Consider the following 18,005-nt stretch of genomic DNA (forward strand, 5'->3'; position numbering starts at 1 on the left):
TGCTCCTTAGGACAGATAGAAAAGCACACATTTGACAATAGCAAATACTGGCAAACATGACAGCAACTCTTCTCTTGTAAGTTACGACTAAGTCTCTTGATAGTCGGCCTCTGATCATCGTCAGAGACAAACAGAATTAGACAGAAAAATAGGCACATTTTCTCTTTGTATCACACAGACCCGATAACTTCAACGCTCATTCTCGTCTTTGACCTCAACTGTCTTCCTATAATGTACAAGAGACAACACACAGTATTTGATCTTCATTTGATCTTGATTTGTTAAAGTAACCCTCAAATGTCCATATAAACATCCATCATTAAAACTGAACATTAAAAGAAAATTAGCTTTGGAATAAAAAGGTAGATTTATACAAAAACAGCTAATGTTAGAAACGTGTGTAAAGGTCAAGCCTCAAATCAACACAAACCACTGCTGGTACCTGGCATGATGTGTGTGCATTTTACTAAAGCTGTGTGAAGGTTGAGAGGCTGATCTGTCGGTCAGAGAAATCAACAGTTAAATAAGTAAAAGTAAACAAGTTCCACTGTCAAAAGGAGCCTTAATGTAAGGTGTAAAACAGAGCATGTTGAAAATGTCAAGTTAAACAATACTGCTAAAGCCTTAGCATATGAAATTATAAAGCGGTACCATTTTATCTGATAAATGACATTATTATTAAAGTTTGTTTATTAACTGGCCCCTGGCCTCCTGTCAGTTGAGCTGAGTATCCCTGGCGTACTGTAAACATCTAAAATAACATGAGATTTAAGAACAATGTAGTTCAGGTGGTAGTTTGTAGGCAGACAGACAAGAAAAAGCAGCTCTATCTTGTTTGTCATTCTGTGGTCAAAATGTTGTGACACACCTTAGATCAGGAGTTTTCAGAGTCAGAGACGGTGAGGCTCCCTTAACACAACACTTGGAGAAAAAAGCACTTGTTCACTCCCCTTGTTTACTGACTTAGTTTTGCTCAATTCCTGGATGCCTCCTGCCCGCCTTCCACTTTGAAAATCTCTGCCTTTGAGGATGAAATCACATTTGAAACACTGAACAGCCTGAGGAAAATCTCTCATTGAGTCTTCAGCTTTGGCAAAACTAACAAATAAATATACACCTAAATATAAAGCTCGTCTTCAAAGAATGACTAACTTAAGTAAAAAATACTGCATACACACACACACACACAAACACACACACTTTGGTAACAAAAACAGATGGGCTGTAACAATCACTGTGCCAAAGTCTTTGGCATTTTCAGAATAAAATTAGCTTTGAGGGATTCAAAATGAAACATAACAGGCAGGTAAACACAGATCAGGACTACAAGTCTGGCAAATCTCTCAGTATTTAAAGGGTGCGTAGCTTTGGAAAACTCCTCAATTTTTTAAATAAAGCCTTACTGTTGGGAATTGAAGAACTGATTGATGGATTCACAAAGTAAACATCTTGGTCTCCTTCAACAACCGTATCATCACTCTTCTTCTATGTCTGTTGGATCTTCTTCTGCTCTGGGCAAATGTATGACAGAAGCATGTCCATCATGTTCTTGATGATGGCTGGTGGTGGATGGAGGGCGTGAGGAAAGTGGTGAGCTAAACTCATCTGCCAGGCATCCACCAGCAGGATGTTCAGACCCTTGAACATGGCCCTGAGCACCTCATCCAGCTGCAGCGAGTACCAGTCGCTGTTGTACAGGCTCACCTCCTGGTCCAGGGCTTGGAGGTTGGCCGAGCGAATCACGACGATCGTCCCCGGCGCCCGGTCCAGGAGCCGCACCAGCGCCCGCCTGATGTGACGGAGCCGCCGTATGTACACCTCCACGGGAAAGGTGCTGAAATGGGCCCAAATGCTGAGGACCACGACGGTGTTAGGACCCCCGGAGAGGCCGTCCAGCTCGTTTGAAATGTACCGCAGCTCACTGGACATGACGGTGGAGAAGCGGATGGGCGGGCCGTGGCAGCGGTACTTCAAGAGGATATTATTGGTGCTGTCTACCGCCATGAAAGGTCCAACGTTTTTAGGACTGTGCAGGTTGAACTCCTTTAATTCTGAGGAATAAATTGAAGTTACAGTGGGGAAGATACACAAGGCAAGATGCAGAGTGTAAGTATAAAAGATAAAACACTCACCTGGTACAAAAGCAATAAGGTGCTCAAACCACTGCCTGACGGTGGAGTCTCCGTACATGTTGATCACCTTGTTCTTCAAACACTGAGTGATGGCAGATGATTCATTGAACTGGCGCATTGTAACGCCATTTAATGGCCTCCATGAGTCCTCGTAGTAATATCCAGATGGTGCTAGCTTAATAGGATCTGGTTTTATAGTGCTGCTTTCTACCTCTACTTTATCTGATACAGAGCGAGAAATGTTGCAGACAAAATTAATTAAATGGAATAAATCAAAGCATGCACATACTGTGGCTACAATCGTTACTCTACAGGGATACTGTACCTTTCCTGGGAGGCAGCACATTGATCCTGTCGGGTCCTGAAGCGTGGATGCGCACCTTTATGTTTACACCACTAAGATGAAAAAAAAAACCCAGAGTTGATCGGGTTAAGTCCGCTGATATTCTAGATTTGTGTTTCTGTCAACAAATCCCATGAAGAAGAACAAAAAACAAAAAAACAAAAAAACAATCCACCTCTCATTTCTTTCCAACTTCCCCAGCCAACCTATGGCACTAAGCCCAGTTCCTACTGAAGACATAAATCTATAAAAACAGGTCACTGATGTAAAGTTTCATTTTTTAAAAAGGTTAAAGGTAAATATGTAACACTCACAGCAAGTGTTTAAATGGAGCTGGAGTTCAGTGGCTGTCTGTTGTCTGTCTGACTGCCTGCCAGACTCCATTAACATTTTGCTCAATTTACTTACTCTTTTGGCGAACATTCAGCATTAATTTAAGCTCTATGTAAAGTGAATAAACATTAAATAAACATGAATAAACATGCAGAAACAGCTGCTTGACTGAAATATTGTTGATTTACCATGAAAACTATTTGTTTAATGCTGCGTTTTTAGCTGTTTTACAACCATTGCTCATGATGTTACAATTAAGACTCATGTGTGCTTCATCTGTAACCTCGTCCGCAGTTGGTTTAACTCTTCACGACTTGTTTTCTCTACTGAAAACCATTTAGTGGTTCATGATAGCAGACACATATAGGCTGTTTGCCTGAAGATATTTAGAAATGAATGTATGAGTAAAAGAAAAGTGAAAAATGTTACAATTACAATCATATAACCTGGTCTGTGTGTTAACTGATGTCAAAATGTGTTGTTAGTGTTTTTAGGTAGCTGGTTATGTTTTCCTTCTGTTTCTGTTTTATACATGCTAAGAAGCAACACTGCTGTGAGTTCAGGTGTGTGTGCCCTCGGTCAACACAAACACTTCACACAACATTGTGCACCTTCAGTGCCTGGAGGTCCGAAGTTGTAAATCTTAACTGGGTAATTCTAATTTCTACTTTTGCTTGGGATGTCGAATCAGATTGGGAGTAGAAACGACTCTGAACAATCAACTTCAGACTTCTGCAGGATTGCAGCATGAGCCTTTAAAAATATCTCATTAAAACATATTTCCTTCATCCTACAAACCTCTGGAAGAGCAGTGCTTCTTTGTTGGTGATGAGGTGTTTCAGGTAGCCTCCTTTGGCGTGGTTGATTCTCGTGTCACAGCCGAGCACCTTGGGCTTGTAGCAGTACCAGGGCTCACCTGTGTACAGGTCTGTGTAGTTGCACAGGGGCTGCTGATCAGGGGGCAGGCACATGTTGCACACAGTAGTCTCAGACAGGAAGCCCAGGCGGAATAAGCTCTTGAAAAACACTCGATCAGGCCGTTCCTCCCTCAGCCGTCGCAGCACGGCGACGGCCTCGCTTGAGTGCACCATCGTAATCTCCACCTGTGCAGTTCCCACCCAAAGGAGTGGGAACAGAGCGGAATAAAATCCATTCCTGTGGTCCAGCAGCTGTCCTGCTACACCTGCTCCAAGCTCCGGGGAGTGCAGTCTGGCCAAGAGGAAGTCCCCGCCATAGCGTTTGGGACGACCCTGGAAGTCGTGCATTTGGACAAGGACCTCCAGCTGGTCGCCCACATGCCACTCCCTTCCTTCCTTCGTGGGAAGGATGGCGAACAGGCTGTGCACGGGGTCACTTGTCTGTCGCAGGGCGGTCGGCGTGGAGCGAGGCGGAGGCCCAGGCCAGGCGAGAGACTCCAACAGGTAGCGCTCCTCCAGTTCATCTTCAGGAGAGGGTTTCTGGCCCAGATGGGCACAGAAGGTGCGGTTGTTGTAAAAAGTGGGAAGATTCAAAGGGATGAAGGACGACTGGATTCTACTCTGGAGCTGGTAGAGCGTTGAGATAGTGTGGCAGTTCCAGTTCTGAAGAGAAAGAAAGGAGAGACTTAAATGATAAGGAGTGGAAACTGGTCAACTCAATGGGCCTCAGGCAAGAAACCATTTATGAACAAATCTTTTTTTGATCGTATCCACAATTTGTTCTTATGTTCTTAGTACACATTGATTTCTGGGATTCACCAATGTTTTCCTAAGAGAAAATTTTATGTGTGAACAAGAGTCAAATATAATCTTTTTTTTTATCATTGTAATTAAAAGTATACTCCAAAAATATTCTAGGGAGGGATATTTTACTTCCAACATCTATTTCACATTTTACAAATTTGCAGCTGTTATTTATTTTAGATCATCAAATGTTAAGTGTAAAAATAAATATAAAGCTTTTCATTTCAATGCCTAAACACAACCTTTGGTAAAAAAAAAAAAAAAAATCAATTAAATTTAAAAAAAAGCAGTGAATGTCTTTTCCTTTAACAGCAACAATTTAATTAATCAACTACATTATTATAAAAAACAAAAAAACAAAACATATTTACTCAAAAAAATGATCTTAAGAGAATATTCAGACAAAATATAAGAGACAATTTAAGGAAATGTTGCTACATGAGGCCCATTGTCTTGGAGACATATGTTATAGATACTTTACATATCAGAGCCATCTAAAGCCATGTTAACAGTTCTGGCAGCACTGAGTGGTGATTTTTGGTGGTGTAACCCACCTCCACAGTGTGGATGTTGCGCAGCAGGAAGATGAGGCCGGACAGGGCTAGGAAGAGGAAGATGAGGGCATATTTGGAGAGATTTCTGCACATGGTGACCTCCTTCTGTCTCCCATGATCAGACCCTGTTTCACTCTGTGCTGTCACCACGGCGATGAAGGCATCATTTCTTCCTCAGCGCCTGATGCAGACGAATGAACTCTGTCAGCATTAAGGATGAAGAAAGAGAAAACAAGCACTCCCTTTATTCATGTTTATAGCAGATAATAAAGATCACAGTTGATACATGATCATGCATATATTTGTCTGAGCAGGTCAGTTGTTTATGACTTCTGATTGTTATGTCATTGATAGACTATTGAGTCTTGATTTTTAAAGATCAACAGGTCATTGGTTTTATGTCCTGGCAACTGTCATATTGAAATTGTGACAATGCAATAAATTACAAATCTATTGTCTCATAGAAAAAAATATAATCTCTCTGTGTGTACAGTTTCATTCAGCTACCACAAGCTATAAAACAAGGTTCATTTAATGGTCTCTGTGAAGTGAAAAATCTTTGTGTTTTATGTGATTTGTTTTATTTCTCATTATTTATTTTAGAAATTATTATATCATAAAAAGAGTTGGGTTGTGTTTTAGGAAGGAAGCATTTTGTGGTAGATTTTATCTGTAGAAGATAGCTGGTTTTTGTATGCTGAGATAATTGCATTTAGGGTGCTCTCTTCTGTGTATTCTCATAACTCACTGAATTGCTGGAAGAAGAGGAAGGTTAGTCAGAGGACAGCCAAAGAAAATACACTTAGTCTGCCATGTATGGGCTTAGATTATGTGTAATGGGTTTGTTATCTTACCACAGAATACATCTGGGCTTGCGTCATGCTTGTTATTGTGGTCTGATATGCTCGTTATATGATTTATACTGCATAAAAAAAGCACCAAAAACAAAAGCACACAAGCATCCACACTGGTTACGCACAAACTCATTTTAATTACATACACACACATGCACCCAGCCATTCACACATGAGCATCAAGATTTATGTTTTAGAATAAACCCACTCTGTCCAGCTCCACATACGCACAAGATTCTACTTTTTGTACTGATGACACCGGTTTATTCACACAAAACCAGGCTAAAATAAAATAAACTTGTGATCAGATTAATTTCTCCATCCTCTGACCTGCGACTTCAGAAATCTTCCTTTCAGTAGAGTCTAAAGGCCCAGAGTGTAGGATTTAGTGGCATCTAGCAGTAAACACTGCATCTCTCAGTCCCATTCCAAGCGTGTAAGAAAAATTGCAGTGGCCACAAAACCAGTGAAAAGCACAAAAGGCCCTGTCTGGAGCCAGTGTTTTGTTTGTTTATTTGTTTAGGGTTACTATAGAAATATGGCGATTCAACATGGCAGCCTCCATGGAGGAGGACCTGCACGCTCTGTAGATATAAATGTCATTACCATCATTACAGCTATTATTACAATATTTGTGTATCTGTTGGTGTACATCACCAAACACACCATTCACTCCTGAATGGCTGCATTTCTGTTTGGAAATTAAGTTCATGGGTTAATTTCCATACTTCGTTTTATAGTCTTTAAAAGTTTGCAAATTTCTTTGTCTTAAATCACATTAATCTAATAATCATTTATACCATTAATCAACAATTTGACCTTTAAGAGGTCAGAAAATGCCCATCATAATGTCCTACAGACCAAGTGGACATGTTCCAAAATGCAGACGTTGTCTGATTAACAGAGTTGGGCAATATGTCTTATAAATAACATCTCAATATTTCTCTAAGATAACATCTAAAAAATGGGGCTGGGCAATTAGAACAACATCAAATATCACAATTTTTTGACCAAATACCCCGATGTCAGTGTTGTGATGATGTTGTAGGGATGACTACTGGTGTTTTCACATGGATATAATAGACTGGAAGTGGGTGAAGGGCAAGCATGTAATAAAACAACTAGTCTGGTAAATTCACAATACTTAACTGTGATGCAGCCTTCAAAACCAATGAAACGAACAAATCTTATTTTTCTTACTTGTTTAAAACCATTAAAAGACAGCTCTTATGCCATATAATTGGAACCACAAATTTTGGACATATGCTTAAAGATGTAATCTATCAAAAACGCTACGTGTCGACACTATTAGGCTAATCGTTGCATCTCAATATTTATCACCCAAGCAGTCCAAATCAAGGTTATCTGACCGGCTGTATAGCACATACATTAATGCACGCTTTGGCTTTTCCACGAGATGAAACAATCCGATTTACCAGCCGGTGATACCGCCCCGATTTAAAGTTACTTTTAAAAATGACAGTGACGATGACAGTTAACATTCCACCGGTTCACACTTTCAATCGAATCTTCCATCTTGACACGTCAATAACGGTCGGATATATTCTAACGGTCAGCTGCTTCTATCATATGAACGGCGGCGATGACGCAAGAGCCAACAACAAAGAAACAGACGGACAATAACATTCAATACATGAGAGGAGATTCCAACACATTTCTAATGTTATTTATACACACGCAACCCTGTTCGCTAACGTTAACACCGATGATGCAGCCGTGTTTTTTTTAGCTAAAGATGCTCCCCTACTTACACATTAACGACGACATCTTTGCATGATGTCGGACCGTTACACCGCCGGAGGAGGAGGGAGGCTTGCCGGGAGAGAGAGCACACAGCGGCGGGTAAAGACGCACATCTGCGACGGTGTAGTAAGCAGAAGAGAGCTCCGTTATCATAATGAGGGGAAAATAGGACCCGAGTGGGGGGTGGGCTTATGGGCGGAGGAGTCTTGCTGCGTCCTCTGGTGGTAAAAGGGAAAAAGGGGTATTCGTATCATAAAAGGCCACCAAAAGTGAAGTATAGAAACCGTCAGAAAAATATATTAAGAAGAAACTGTCTTCACTGACAATACAGTTCAACCACTTCCTTCTTTTATTACGTTGTAATGGCCTGGCAACAACGTATGAATATTAATTAAACCACACCAATGTTCCTCCAAGTACCATTTTCTTTTTTGCTGCTTACTAAATGTTCATTGCTAAGTTAGTCTAGTGACAAAAGTATGTATGTTTTTTTTAGCGACTGCTATTTTTACTGTTAGCCAGCGTGGCTTGCTATGATAATCACAGGCGTAATCAGTATCCTACATTAATGGGTCTTCAACAGGAGGTTCGTCACCCCTCAGGAGCCCTAAGAGTTTCTAATGTTTTTGAAAGGTTTTGTTCGATTTTCAAAAATTAAAATGTCTGAAAATACACATTAGCATGAACCTTACATATTAGCTAAGCTAAATCAACCTATTTGTAGGAAAAAACCAGGACAGAGCTGAAAATATTAAAAGAAATATATATGTAGGAGGGGCTCTCTGTTCCCTGTAGATCCTAACTCAGGCATCGCTTGTTCTTATTGGAGCTGGTTAGATATATGGCTGTTATTGGCCTATGACAAGTATATCAGTCTATATCCACGTTTTCCCATATGTATCAATATGAACATTTCTTTTTTGTTTTTTTTTGACAGAACATGCTGCTGATTGTTTTTATTTTTTTTATTTTTATAAACTGCATTTGATGTATTTTTGATCCTCTTTATTAAAGCTTTAATATGTAACATTTCTGCATTAAAATTCTTAAAAATACAAGACATAGTGTTCTATTTTGTTGAATTGCATACTTACATTATCACAAATAATTCAAACAATGTCCAAACAGAGAAATACATAATTTATTCAAGGTAAAGTTGTGCTTGCTGCTACGTGTTGCTAGTTGGTGTAACTCCCAGGAAAACACAGGATATGTCAGACAGTGAGGACAGAAGTCAGCAACCGTCACTAATGTTACCTTGTCCATAAACATGATTTCTGCTGTCATGTCAGATAGATTTTCATCAGCTGTGGTGTTTTTTTTAAGTGAAGAAAACAATCCCATGATCCCCTACCACTTCACATCTTTTTTTAATGTGAGAGGGATCCTCTGTGGCAGAATTTACATATTGTGCAATTAATCAAGTTTAATATGTATGTTTTTCTCTGTTTTTTAATTATCACTATTTGTAATGTTTATAAATACCAGTGAAAGTTTACTATTTCAGTGACCTGATTTCATTTTAAACAAAGTTTATTGTTAAACTGTAAAATATCCTGCCTCCATTACAGATCTTTGTCATAAGTGTTTGATAAGCATCATTGCTTATCAAACGGATCATTGCAATATCGGTCAACATATCAATCTAGAAATCTTTTCAGTCTAATATTCGTAGCAGCATTGGTCCCAGCCCAAAAAATCCAACATCGAGGGGACCCTAGTTCCAGTGGATTTTTTTTTATCTTTAACATTTTGCATGAGAATTGAAAAACAGAGAAATAATGAGATTACTTGATGAGAAAAATAATTGTTGGTTCTCACAGTACTCCAATATAATATTAAACCAAATAACAATAATTGGAAAATGATAACAGCAGATTTATTTACACTTTTTAAAGAAAATAAAGATGCTACAACATTTCAGGTGATGTGATCCGAAGTTGATCAAACAGTTCACCTATTAACACAGTTTATTACACGGCTTTGTTAAACACTTCTGATTGGTCAATTGCAGCATTCATCTGTCTGGTCTGAACTGCAGGTCATTGCTATGGACAAAGTTCTGATCACAGATTCTGAAGGGGCAATAAAATAATTTAAATGACTGATTTTTTTTTTAAGTAAATAGCCGTGTAATGAGCAAGATAATGTGTAGTAAGCATGTCATTATTGTGGGGAAAAAAAAAAACTTTCAGTGTGATTTACCAGCCTGTCAGGGTTTATTTCACAATAATGACCTGCTCACTATACACTTTCTCTTACATGTGATAATAGATAGAATGCATACAGTATATATCTGTGGCTACAAGTGCACTATGTTTGAGAGATTAACTGCTAATCTGATTAACTGTAGTCTATCCCATGTACTTAGTGTATTGTGAATACAGATAAAGTGAATATGTATTAATATGCCTGGTCTTCAGTAGAGGTAGCAACCTACTCACTGTATTTCATCATAAAACAATTGCTTTTAAGTGACTAATACCTTCTGAAGCTACATCACAATTATTAAAGTAACACAGAGAGGAAAGGTAAGTATAGTATAAAAGTTACATTCACAGTAAAGTGTTGTTTTCAAGCCTGTTCTGGCTCCAGTCTTGAGGACACTAAGTGCACTGCTGTTTGAGATCTGGGTCAGCATTTAAGATGAGTGCGTTTGTCAGACACACCAGAAGTCTCTAGAGGGAGCGATGCATCTCAAACCCACAGTACACACACACTCAGTAGCTCTGTACAGTTGTCTATTAGGTGTTTACTCTCAGACAGGGCCAGGGGTGGTTTCCTCTGTTCTCTGCTCCTCTGATTGGTTGTCTGCTGCCTTCTGCAGGGGATAGTTGGACTGTGCTGTTTTGCTGGGCGACACTGGTGAGGAAGGCTGTGGTGTTTCTGTTCTATCACTGATCACCTCCTCAGCCTCCTCCTCCTGCTGCTGTACAGAGGAGAGGTACTGCTCAAGCAGGCTGCAGTCCGCGCTGTCCATGCCATCACTACCGCCAGCGAAGCCGCTACGAACAGGGCTCAGCGCTCGCACCGTCTTCAGAGAGTCCGCTGTCCCACTGCTCAGAAAGCTGTCCTCCTGTGCTGCATGCTGATCACTTGTTGACTGGAAGCCGGAGTCTGGGAAGGAGACGTCCATGCTGGGTGGGTTTGTTGTGCTGGATGCTACAGGCCGGCCAGCCTCACGTAATCCAGGAGCCGCGATCTGAGCCGGGGTGACAGCTGGAGTAATGCAGGCCAGCTGCTGCTCCACAGACTGCTTCCACTGCTGCATAGACTGGAGCTGCAGGGAGAGCACAGTTAAAAGTGAAAAACTAATAAGGTAGCCCTGTGAGTCATGTTGCAAAGCCAATAACAGACAATTTGAGCCACCATAAGAATGGCATGAAAACTGTTATAATTTGCAAGGAGATTCATGGTCCCCAGAGTAGGAATATTCATGACTCTGGAGTAGAGCCTGACCAATATAGCAGCTGACCAATATTATTGGCCCGATATCAGTCTATCACACCTGTACTCTGCGTATATACCGTCAGACAAGTGCCTAGATGAAGGCTACTGCTTTGCACAAAAAAGTAACTACAGCAGGGGTTGGTGTTGGAGTGGAGGGGGGAGTAGAAGAAAACATTAGAAGAAAAGTGTGATTCATTCATTCATTTAGTAATGGAGATGGATAATCATTTTCAAAGAGAAGACTGTGCCCAGTGGCAGACATATGAAAGCAAAGCTTATAGGGAACCAATCTAAACGAGTATGGTGTCATTAAGTCATCAAGTTAAAGCAAAGATGTTGTCTTTTTCCACTTCAACATTTCCACTAGCCTATAGGCCAAATATTTAATTTGGCTAAAACTTTGGGTTGTGTCCAAATGCCTTCAAAACTAACATGTCCATCAGCCTCACTGTACTACTATTAATTAGCAAATGTTAGCATGCTAACTAAGATGGTCAAATTAGTAAAAAATTAAACATAACAAAATGCTAAACATAACATTGGAAAAGGCCACAGGAGATGAACATTATACCATACACACATATAATAACTGAGCTGTGATGAATGTGTGGTCATGTTAAATGACAATTTCAATCACTGACCTCTTTCCACAGAAACTTCACAGCTTCCTCTTGAACCAGTCTTTGTAGCCTCTCTTCTTCATACTGCTGCTGCAGCCTGCAAACAAATCCCATTAGTGCTTTTAATCACTGTAAATGCTGCCATATATATGTATATAATCACAACCATATGCAATATTAGTTGAAGTACAACCCTTCTCATAATACCTTAAAACATTTGTAAAAAAAAACAAAAAACAAATAATGCTGATGAGCAGTCAGTTACCTGTCAAACTTTTCCGACAGGAAGAGGATGTGATCCTGCATCCTGCGGAGCCGAATTTCACTGCGCACCTCTCTGGCCATGGGGTGACAACACCGAGTGTGCTGTCCCCTCCACCAGGACTGGATTTTAACTGCTGCCTTGTCTGCTTCAGTCAAACCTGATTTACTGGCACACACACCAACTTCTTCCTGCTTGGGATTTTCTTTCCTCTCTTCTTTACCAAAGTCAGACAACGTCTCCAGATCATTCTGTGGTGTGCTTACTCTGACCTCCACTGATCCAGCTGTTGTGGCTGCACCAGAAACAGCTTCCTCTTTAAGACCTGTGTCTTGCTTATCCACAGGGGGGGAATGATGTGTCTTGCTTGTGTTGTGCTTTTTGGGTGGCGATGGCCGCTTTGGAGCCAGGGAATCTGGTTCAAATGTCTCTGTCTCGTCCTCACTGTCAGAGTGGGTCGTTTGCGGCTCCAGGTCAGATGTGAAGGGGAGAAAGGTGGACTCTGAAGAAAGCATGCTGCCATTGAGTTTGTCCTCATCTGTCTGCACGTCCTCCAAATAGATGTGCTCCTCTCCGAGCCTCGGACTACGAACTACCGGCAGTAATGAGTGGGAAGAATCACAGCTCACCCAGGTGTTGAACTGCAGGACTGGCTCTGTTCAAAATTGGACCAAACAATTGGAATTATGAAAAAGAAAGCAGTGCATCACAGCAATTCGTAAAGAGAAATAATAAAAATTAACGCAAAATGTCCACTGGTGCTGCCCTACACCGTGACAAAGCAGTCCTCTTACCTGTCTCCGGGACTGATGGAGCAGCAGCTGGTGTGGGTGCACTGATTTTCTTCACATCTCTGGCTCCCCCCTGTGGGACTGCATGTGAAGGACTGTGGCACTCCACATCCAGTTGAGTTGGACGAGGAGGGCTGGGACAGCCACTGCGGGTCTGCTCTAACAGCTGCCTCTGGTGAAACCTGAGACAAATAGGTCAGTTCAGCTCTTGACAGACTACATGGCATATTAAAAATAATATTACAAACTACAAACATCATAGAGGTGAAGAGGGGCACTAGAAATGAACACTTATGTAAAATTTTATTTGCATGCAGTGTACATTATATATAAATGTGTGCTATGCCCCCTTTCCCTTTTTTTTTTTTTATATTAATCTCCCTGCATTTTTTTTTACTCTGTCATAATTTGTTTTATGCTGTTTTACATGAGTATAATGGTACTTTCCCTGTATGTGTGTGTACACGTGTGTGGGTGTAGATATTTGTAATTAGTGTACAACGTTACTATATGTGCTCGAAAAGACAATACAATTTTTCAACAAAAAAAAAACTTGCAGAAACACCGGTATGGTCCTTTAAATTTCAGGGAAATATTTTGTGACTAGGTCATTTGAGTAAATATTTTCACTTAAAGCTATAATGTGTATAATTTCTGCATTAAAATATCTAAAAATGCCAGACCTACATTGTATATTTTGTTGAGTTGTGTACTTGTATTTTCCCAAATGTTTCCAACAATGTTCAAATCCAGAAAAGTCACAAATTTATTCAAGGTAACAGTGTGTAGCCATTAGCTGCTATAATGTCCAGGAAAACACAGGATATGCTGCATATGTCAGAGAGTGAGGACAGAAGTCTGCGAACGTGACTAAACATAATGTGAAAAAAACTTTAATATTACCTCATCCATGACCATGATTTTCATCTGCAATGATGGTTGTTTAACAATGCAGACAACCCTTTGCTTTCCTGATATCATCAGACTTCTCTTTTTGTTATCGTTTTAATGTGAGAGACCGGTATGGCAGAGCTTACGTATTGTGTGTTTAAGAGAGATGTATGGCGAGGTTATTATGGCCTTGAAATGCTTATTGGATAAGAGTCTTTTTTTAAAAATACAGATTTATACCTCTGTTTACTCAGGATCTTCTCCAGTTTGGCATCTTCTGCCGTCTCCAGAGCTGGTGATGATGTCAGAGGGCAAACAGTGGCCAGGTACTGAACCAGTTGAACATGCTGACCTGGCCGATATGAACGTCCTTTTCCCTGACTGTAGAGCCACTCTGCTTTGAGACTGTAATTGTGACAGTTACACACAATAAATAAGATATTCAAACATTTGGATTACAATCATACATTGACCTTAACTACAAACATGTAACAGCACAGGAATGTGTGTACCCTTCTTTCTGTGACACTACATAGCCATCCAGGACCTTTAGGCTCAGACACCAACTCATGATATATGGCCGATAATCAAAGCCTGGCAATGAGGGGGTCGCCATAACACAAGGGTTGTTCATAATAGACAGCTGCTCCATGTCATGAAGAGGAGCCAGGTATGACACCTAAGGAATAATCAGAGCAAAGTCAGTTAATAATAATCAGCCTCCATATAACTAAAATGGCAATTAATTAATTAATGCTGCTGTATCGAGTATGGGAAAAGATAATTACCTCATTAAGATCCCTTATCTCATTTTCTGCCAAGGAGAGGATGGATAAGTGGGCAGGTAGATGAGCAGGAACAGTACGAAGTGTTGTAATGCTGTTTCCATGGAGTAAAAGTGTCTGAAAAATCATTACACATTATTAAACATTATTAACATTATTAAAAATGAATTTTGTGTTTAGGCTCAGTTTTGACCCCAGAGGTTCCAGCAGCACTCACCTTTAATGCCACCAGTTTAGTCAGATCCCCAATGATAGATATGTTATTGTCAGACAGATCCAAATGTTGAAGGGAAACACAGTTGTTGAGCTGCTCAATGACCTGTGTTAAAGACAGCACAGTCTGTTAAACATGCAATATATTAAAGCAACAGTTCATCCCCAAAATCAAAACCCGTAGAGTGATTTCTCTATCTAGATTGCTTTGGTGTGAGTTGCTGAGTTATGGAGATATCAGCTGCAAAGATGTCCACCTTCTCTTTAATGTAATGGAAGTAGATGGCATACTGCTTGTGGTGCCCAAAGCACCAAAAATGAGGAAAACATCAACAGCAATGTCTGTTTTGCAGGAATAATGAAATAAGAAACAATGGCTCTTATAGCTTGCAATACATAATATTTCAACAAATATATATACATACTCACCCAAATCTAAGTGTAATCTAAGCGTTCTAACCCCCAACACTGCGCAGGATAATCCAAAGACCTTGTTTTGAGCAGTTTCATATAGGAATTATTTTATTTTTTACCACAGAAAGAAAATAGTCCCTTGTGAAACTGCTCACAACAAGGTCTGTGGATTATTATCATGAGTTACTGGGTTATGATTCCTGGAAAGAGACACTGCTGTTGAGTTTTTCAAGTGCCATCAAGTTCCATTATATTCGAGAGAAGCCAGATATCTCTACAGCTAATATCTCCAAAACTCAGCAACTCACACCAAAATAATCTAGATGGATAAATAGCACTACAGTTAAGAAGAAAAATAGGAAATCTTGATTTTAGGGTGAACTGTCCATTTAACACGTACTGAAACTAATAGCATCACGTATAAATAAATGGCATATGATTTAACAGTATGTGAAAATCTCTCTTCTCACTTTAATATTGTTCCCGGACAGGTTGAGCCATTCCAGGTGTGGCAGATCTCTGAGCCCCTCAATGTACCCAATACTGTTATTGGGAAGATTGAGGACTCTCAACTCTGTTAGCCGAGACACGCCCATCATTCTCACCAGACGGTTACTGGCTACAGAAAGCTAAAGAAGAAAGGACAGACTTATCAAAAGGCACAAAAAAGCATCATGTCATTAGTCACTATGCTATAAGCCTGCAAAGACAGGGTGAAAACTGAGCACAGGCTTAAAAGGGTTTAATAAGTACCTGCTGAAGACCTGGACTCCTTTCCAGATGGTCCAGTTTCATGATGTGGTTACGGTCCAGGATGAGAATGTGAGTGTCCTCGGAGCAGGTGAAACTAGGATCCAGCTTTTGCATACCCCGGGCAGAAAGATCCACCACAGGTCCTTGTGGGAGTAAAGATGGTGGAGCTTAAGCAGACTGGAAAACCACAACAACTGCCATTTTGCTCATCACCATGGCTACATAACACAAAAGATCCTGAAGCAGCCAGGCATACAAACAGTCTACAGTAAAGCCGAGGGCAGGCCTTAATATTACAGATAGGTCAGTTTACAGTGATCAGGGTTATCTTGAGTTCAAATATTGGACTGAAAACCAGTCCTATAAACTGGGGTCAGGGAGTTTGAAATCCAAATTTGTTATCATATAATACTAAGTTTCCTGAATAAGCCCTTTACTCCTGTACCCTGTTTTCTACTGTACGTAAGTGATATGATTCATATTGATATCATTCACTGGGAATGCTCATTTTTGCATCACAATTTAAATTTTCACTGAACAAAACTATCATGATGTGACATTTGTTGAGGTTGGTGCCAAACAAACATGTTTTCTTACATCTGGATAAGAAGGTTTGCAGGCCAAGACTCTGCAGCACTACAGTACATTATTAATAATACTGCTTTAAAACACGTTTTTCCTTTAGCAAAAGATTGTGGCATCTGTGATATGGATATTGCACTTGGCCTGGCTATATTGCAGTTTCAAGAATATTTCGATCAACTGTGCACGTCTGGGTAATCATATCTACATATCTACCAAGTAAATGTAGAAGTTATCTTAGTCAGAGTCTTTCACTAGCTCTGAGCATTGGTTTCATATAATGGTATTATTCACGTGTTAATGCTGAAATCATGATAAATAAGCTAACTATCAATTGATGACTAACAAGGGCAGAAAAGAATTAATTAGTTACTGCCAAACTGATACTTCACTACGACAATTTGCAGCTGGTCTGATGTTTAAGTTTTGTTAGACTTTGCTACAAGACAGAGAACTGACTCAGGATGTTTCGTTAGTGTTATGTTATGTTAGTAATGTTAGCTACTGTGGGGTGATGGACCCTAGCTAACGTTAGCTAGTAACGCTAACTAATAACTTAAACATACTCGCAGTGGCTGCGATTAAACAAAAAAGAATCAGCACTGTCTGTTTGTGCAAAAAAAAAAAAAGAACAACCATCGAGCCACTTACCAGCATTTGTATCAAATTGTAAATCTGATACACCCATCCTGTCTGTCGCTTCAGACAACACCTAACGTTAGCTATCAACTCCACTAGCTGCAGACTAGGGTACAAGAAGCGTCTACCGCTTGTCAAACGGCCAAAAAAGAAGGTGGTTCTGGGAAACGTAGTTTAAAAAGACCGCGTCGCTAATTTCAGGGTGGCGTCTTTGTGGTTTGAAGACTACAATTCTCTTCGTTTCCTGTCGCCAGCCCCGTTGCAACGTCAACGACAAAACGTGCAAAAAAACATAAGTACTTTTAGTTATTCGTCTTTATTGTTTTTATAATAAATCTTTATTGAACAAGTTATGCATTTCATTCGTTTTGACAAGAAAAATTATAGTGCAAAATTTAAAGACTCAAAGATGCCAGGAGAATAAATAAAAGAAAAAATAAATACATAGCAATTATTTTAAAAGTTTAAATATAAGCAAATAAATCAGAACATGCATACTTTACAGGGCCAGTTGTGTGACTTTTTATTGTTACCAGGTTTAATAATTTCAATCTATATAATTTATATTAAAATACAGTAAAAAGGGGTGTATGCTTATAAATAATAGTTTGAGAGGGAGAGTTTACTAGATTTTTTCCGATATTAAAAAAAATTGTCATAGGTAAATAATACGAATATAACATGAACATTAAATAATACAGAATCTTTGTACAGATGTCCATAATAAATATGCAAACATCTTTTTTATAATTTATCTTATTTTTGTAGAGCACAGACAAATTAAAATACATGAATGAAAAATTACAGCACATAAAAGAAATTTTATTTTTCTCAAATGAACTTAAACACATCTGAACTCTTTACTGTCGTTAAGTCCATAAACCAACAAGCCTTGGTTGATTTC

The 18,005-nt window shown here is 39.6% G+C and overlaps 2 protein-coding genes across 2 annotated transcripts; both read right to left on the reverse strand.

Annotated features, from left to right (window-relative positions):
* Positions 1-270: 270 nt before the first annotated feature.
* nxpe3 (neurexophilin and PC-esterase domain family, member 3) lies at positions 271-7,868 on the reverse strand. Its single transcript, XM_084724782.1, has 6 exons — positions 7,710-7,868; positions 5,084-5,284; positions 3,607-4,388; positions 2,458-2,528; positions 2,133-2,354; positions 271-2,051 (listed from the first exon to the last, which is right to left on the reverse strand). Exons 2-6 carry the CDS (start codon positions 5,174-5,176, stop codon positions 1,486-1,488), a joined length of 1,734 nt encoding a protein of 577 aa, XP_084580908.1. The 5' UTR covers positions 5,177-5,284; positions 7,710-7,868; the 3' UTR covers positions 271-1,485.
* A 952-nt stretch (positions 7,869-8,820) lies between these two features.
* On the reverse strand, positions 8,821-17,235 carry cep97 (centrosomal protein 97). The gene is made up of 11 exons (XM_084724783.1): positions 17,114-17,235; positions 15,881-16,023; positions 15,598-15,756; positions 14,718-14,819; positions 14,504-14,617; positions 14,228-14,394; positions 13,956-14,120; positions 12,828-13,006; positions 12,037-12,688; positions 11,793-11,868; positions 8,821-10,981 (listed from the first exon to the last, which is right to left on the reverse strand). Exons 1-11 carry the CDS (start codon positions 17,148-17,150, stop codon positions 10,460-10,462), a joined length of 2,316 nt encoding a protein of 771 aa, XP_084580909.1. The 5' UTR covers positions 17,151-17,235; the 3' UTR covers positions 8,821-10,459.
* Between the last annotated feature and the right edge of the window lie 770 nt (positions 17,236-18,005).

Source organism: Lutjanus erythropterus, chromosome 8 (genome assembly GCF_056507025.1).
Source record: "Lutjanus erythropterus isolate fLutEry1 chromosome 8, fLutEry1.hap2, whole genome shotgun sequence".
NCBI classification, from domain to species: Eukaryota; Metazoa; Chordata; class Actinopteri; order Lutjaniformes; family Lutjanidae; genus Lutjanus; species Lutjanus erythropterus.

Coding starts and splice junctions, on each gene's coding strand:
- cep97 (XM_084724783.1), bottom strand. CDS start 17,150: ATGGGTGTATCAGATTTACAATTTGATACAAATGCTG. Junction 14,121..14,227: donor GTAGTGTCACAGAAAGAAGG/GTACACACATTC, acceptor TCACAATTACAG/TCTCAAAGCAGAGTGGCTCT. Junction 10,982..11,792: donor TGAAGTTTCTGTGGAAAGAG/GTCAGTGATTGA, acceptor CTCTCCCTGCAG/CTCCAGTCTATGCAGCAGTG.
- nxpe3 (XM_084724782.1), bottom strand. CDS start 5,176: ATGTGCAGAAATCTCTCCAAATATGCCCTCATCTTCCTCTTCCTAGCC. Junction 4,389..5,083: donor GCAACATCCACACTGTGGAG/GTGGGTTACACC, acceptor CTTTCTCTTCAG/AACTGGAACTGCCACACTAT. Junction 2,052..2,132: donor CCTTATTGCTTTTGTACCAG/GTGAGTGTTTTA, acceptor TTTATTCCTCAG/AATTAAAGGAGTTCAACCTG.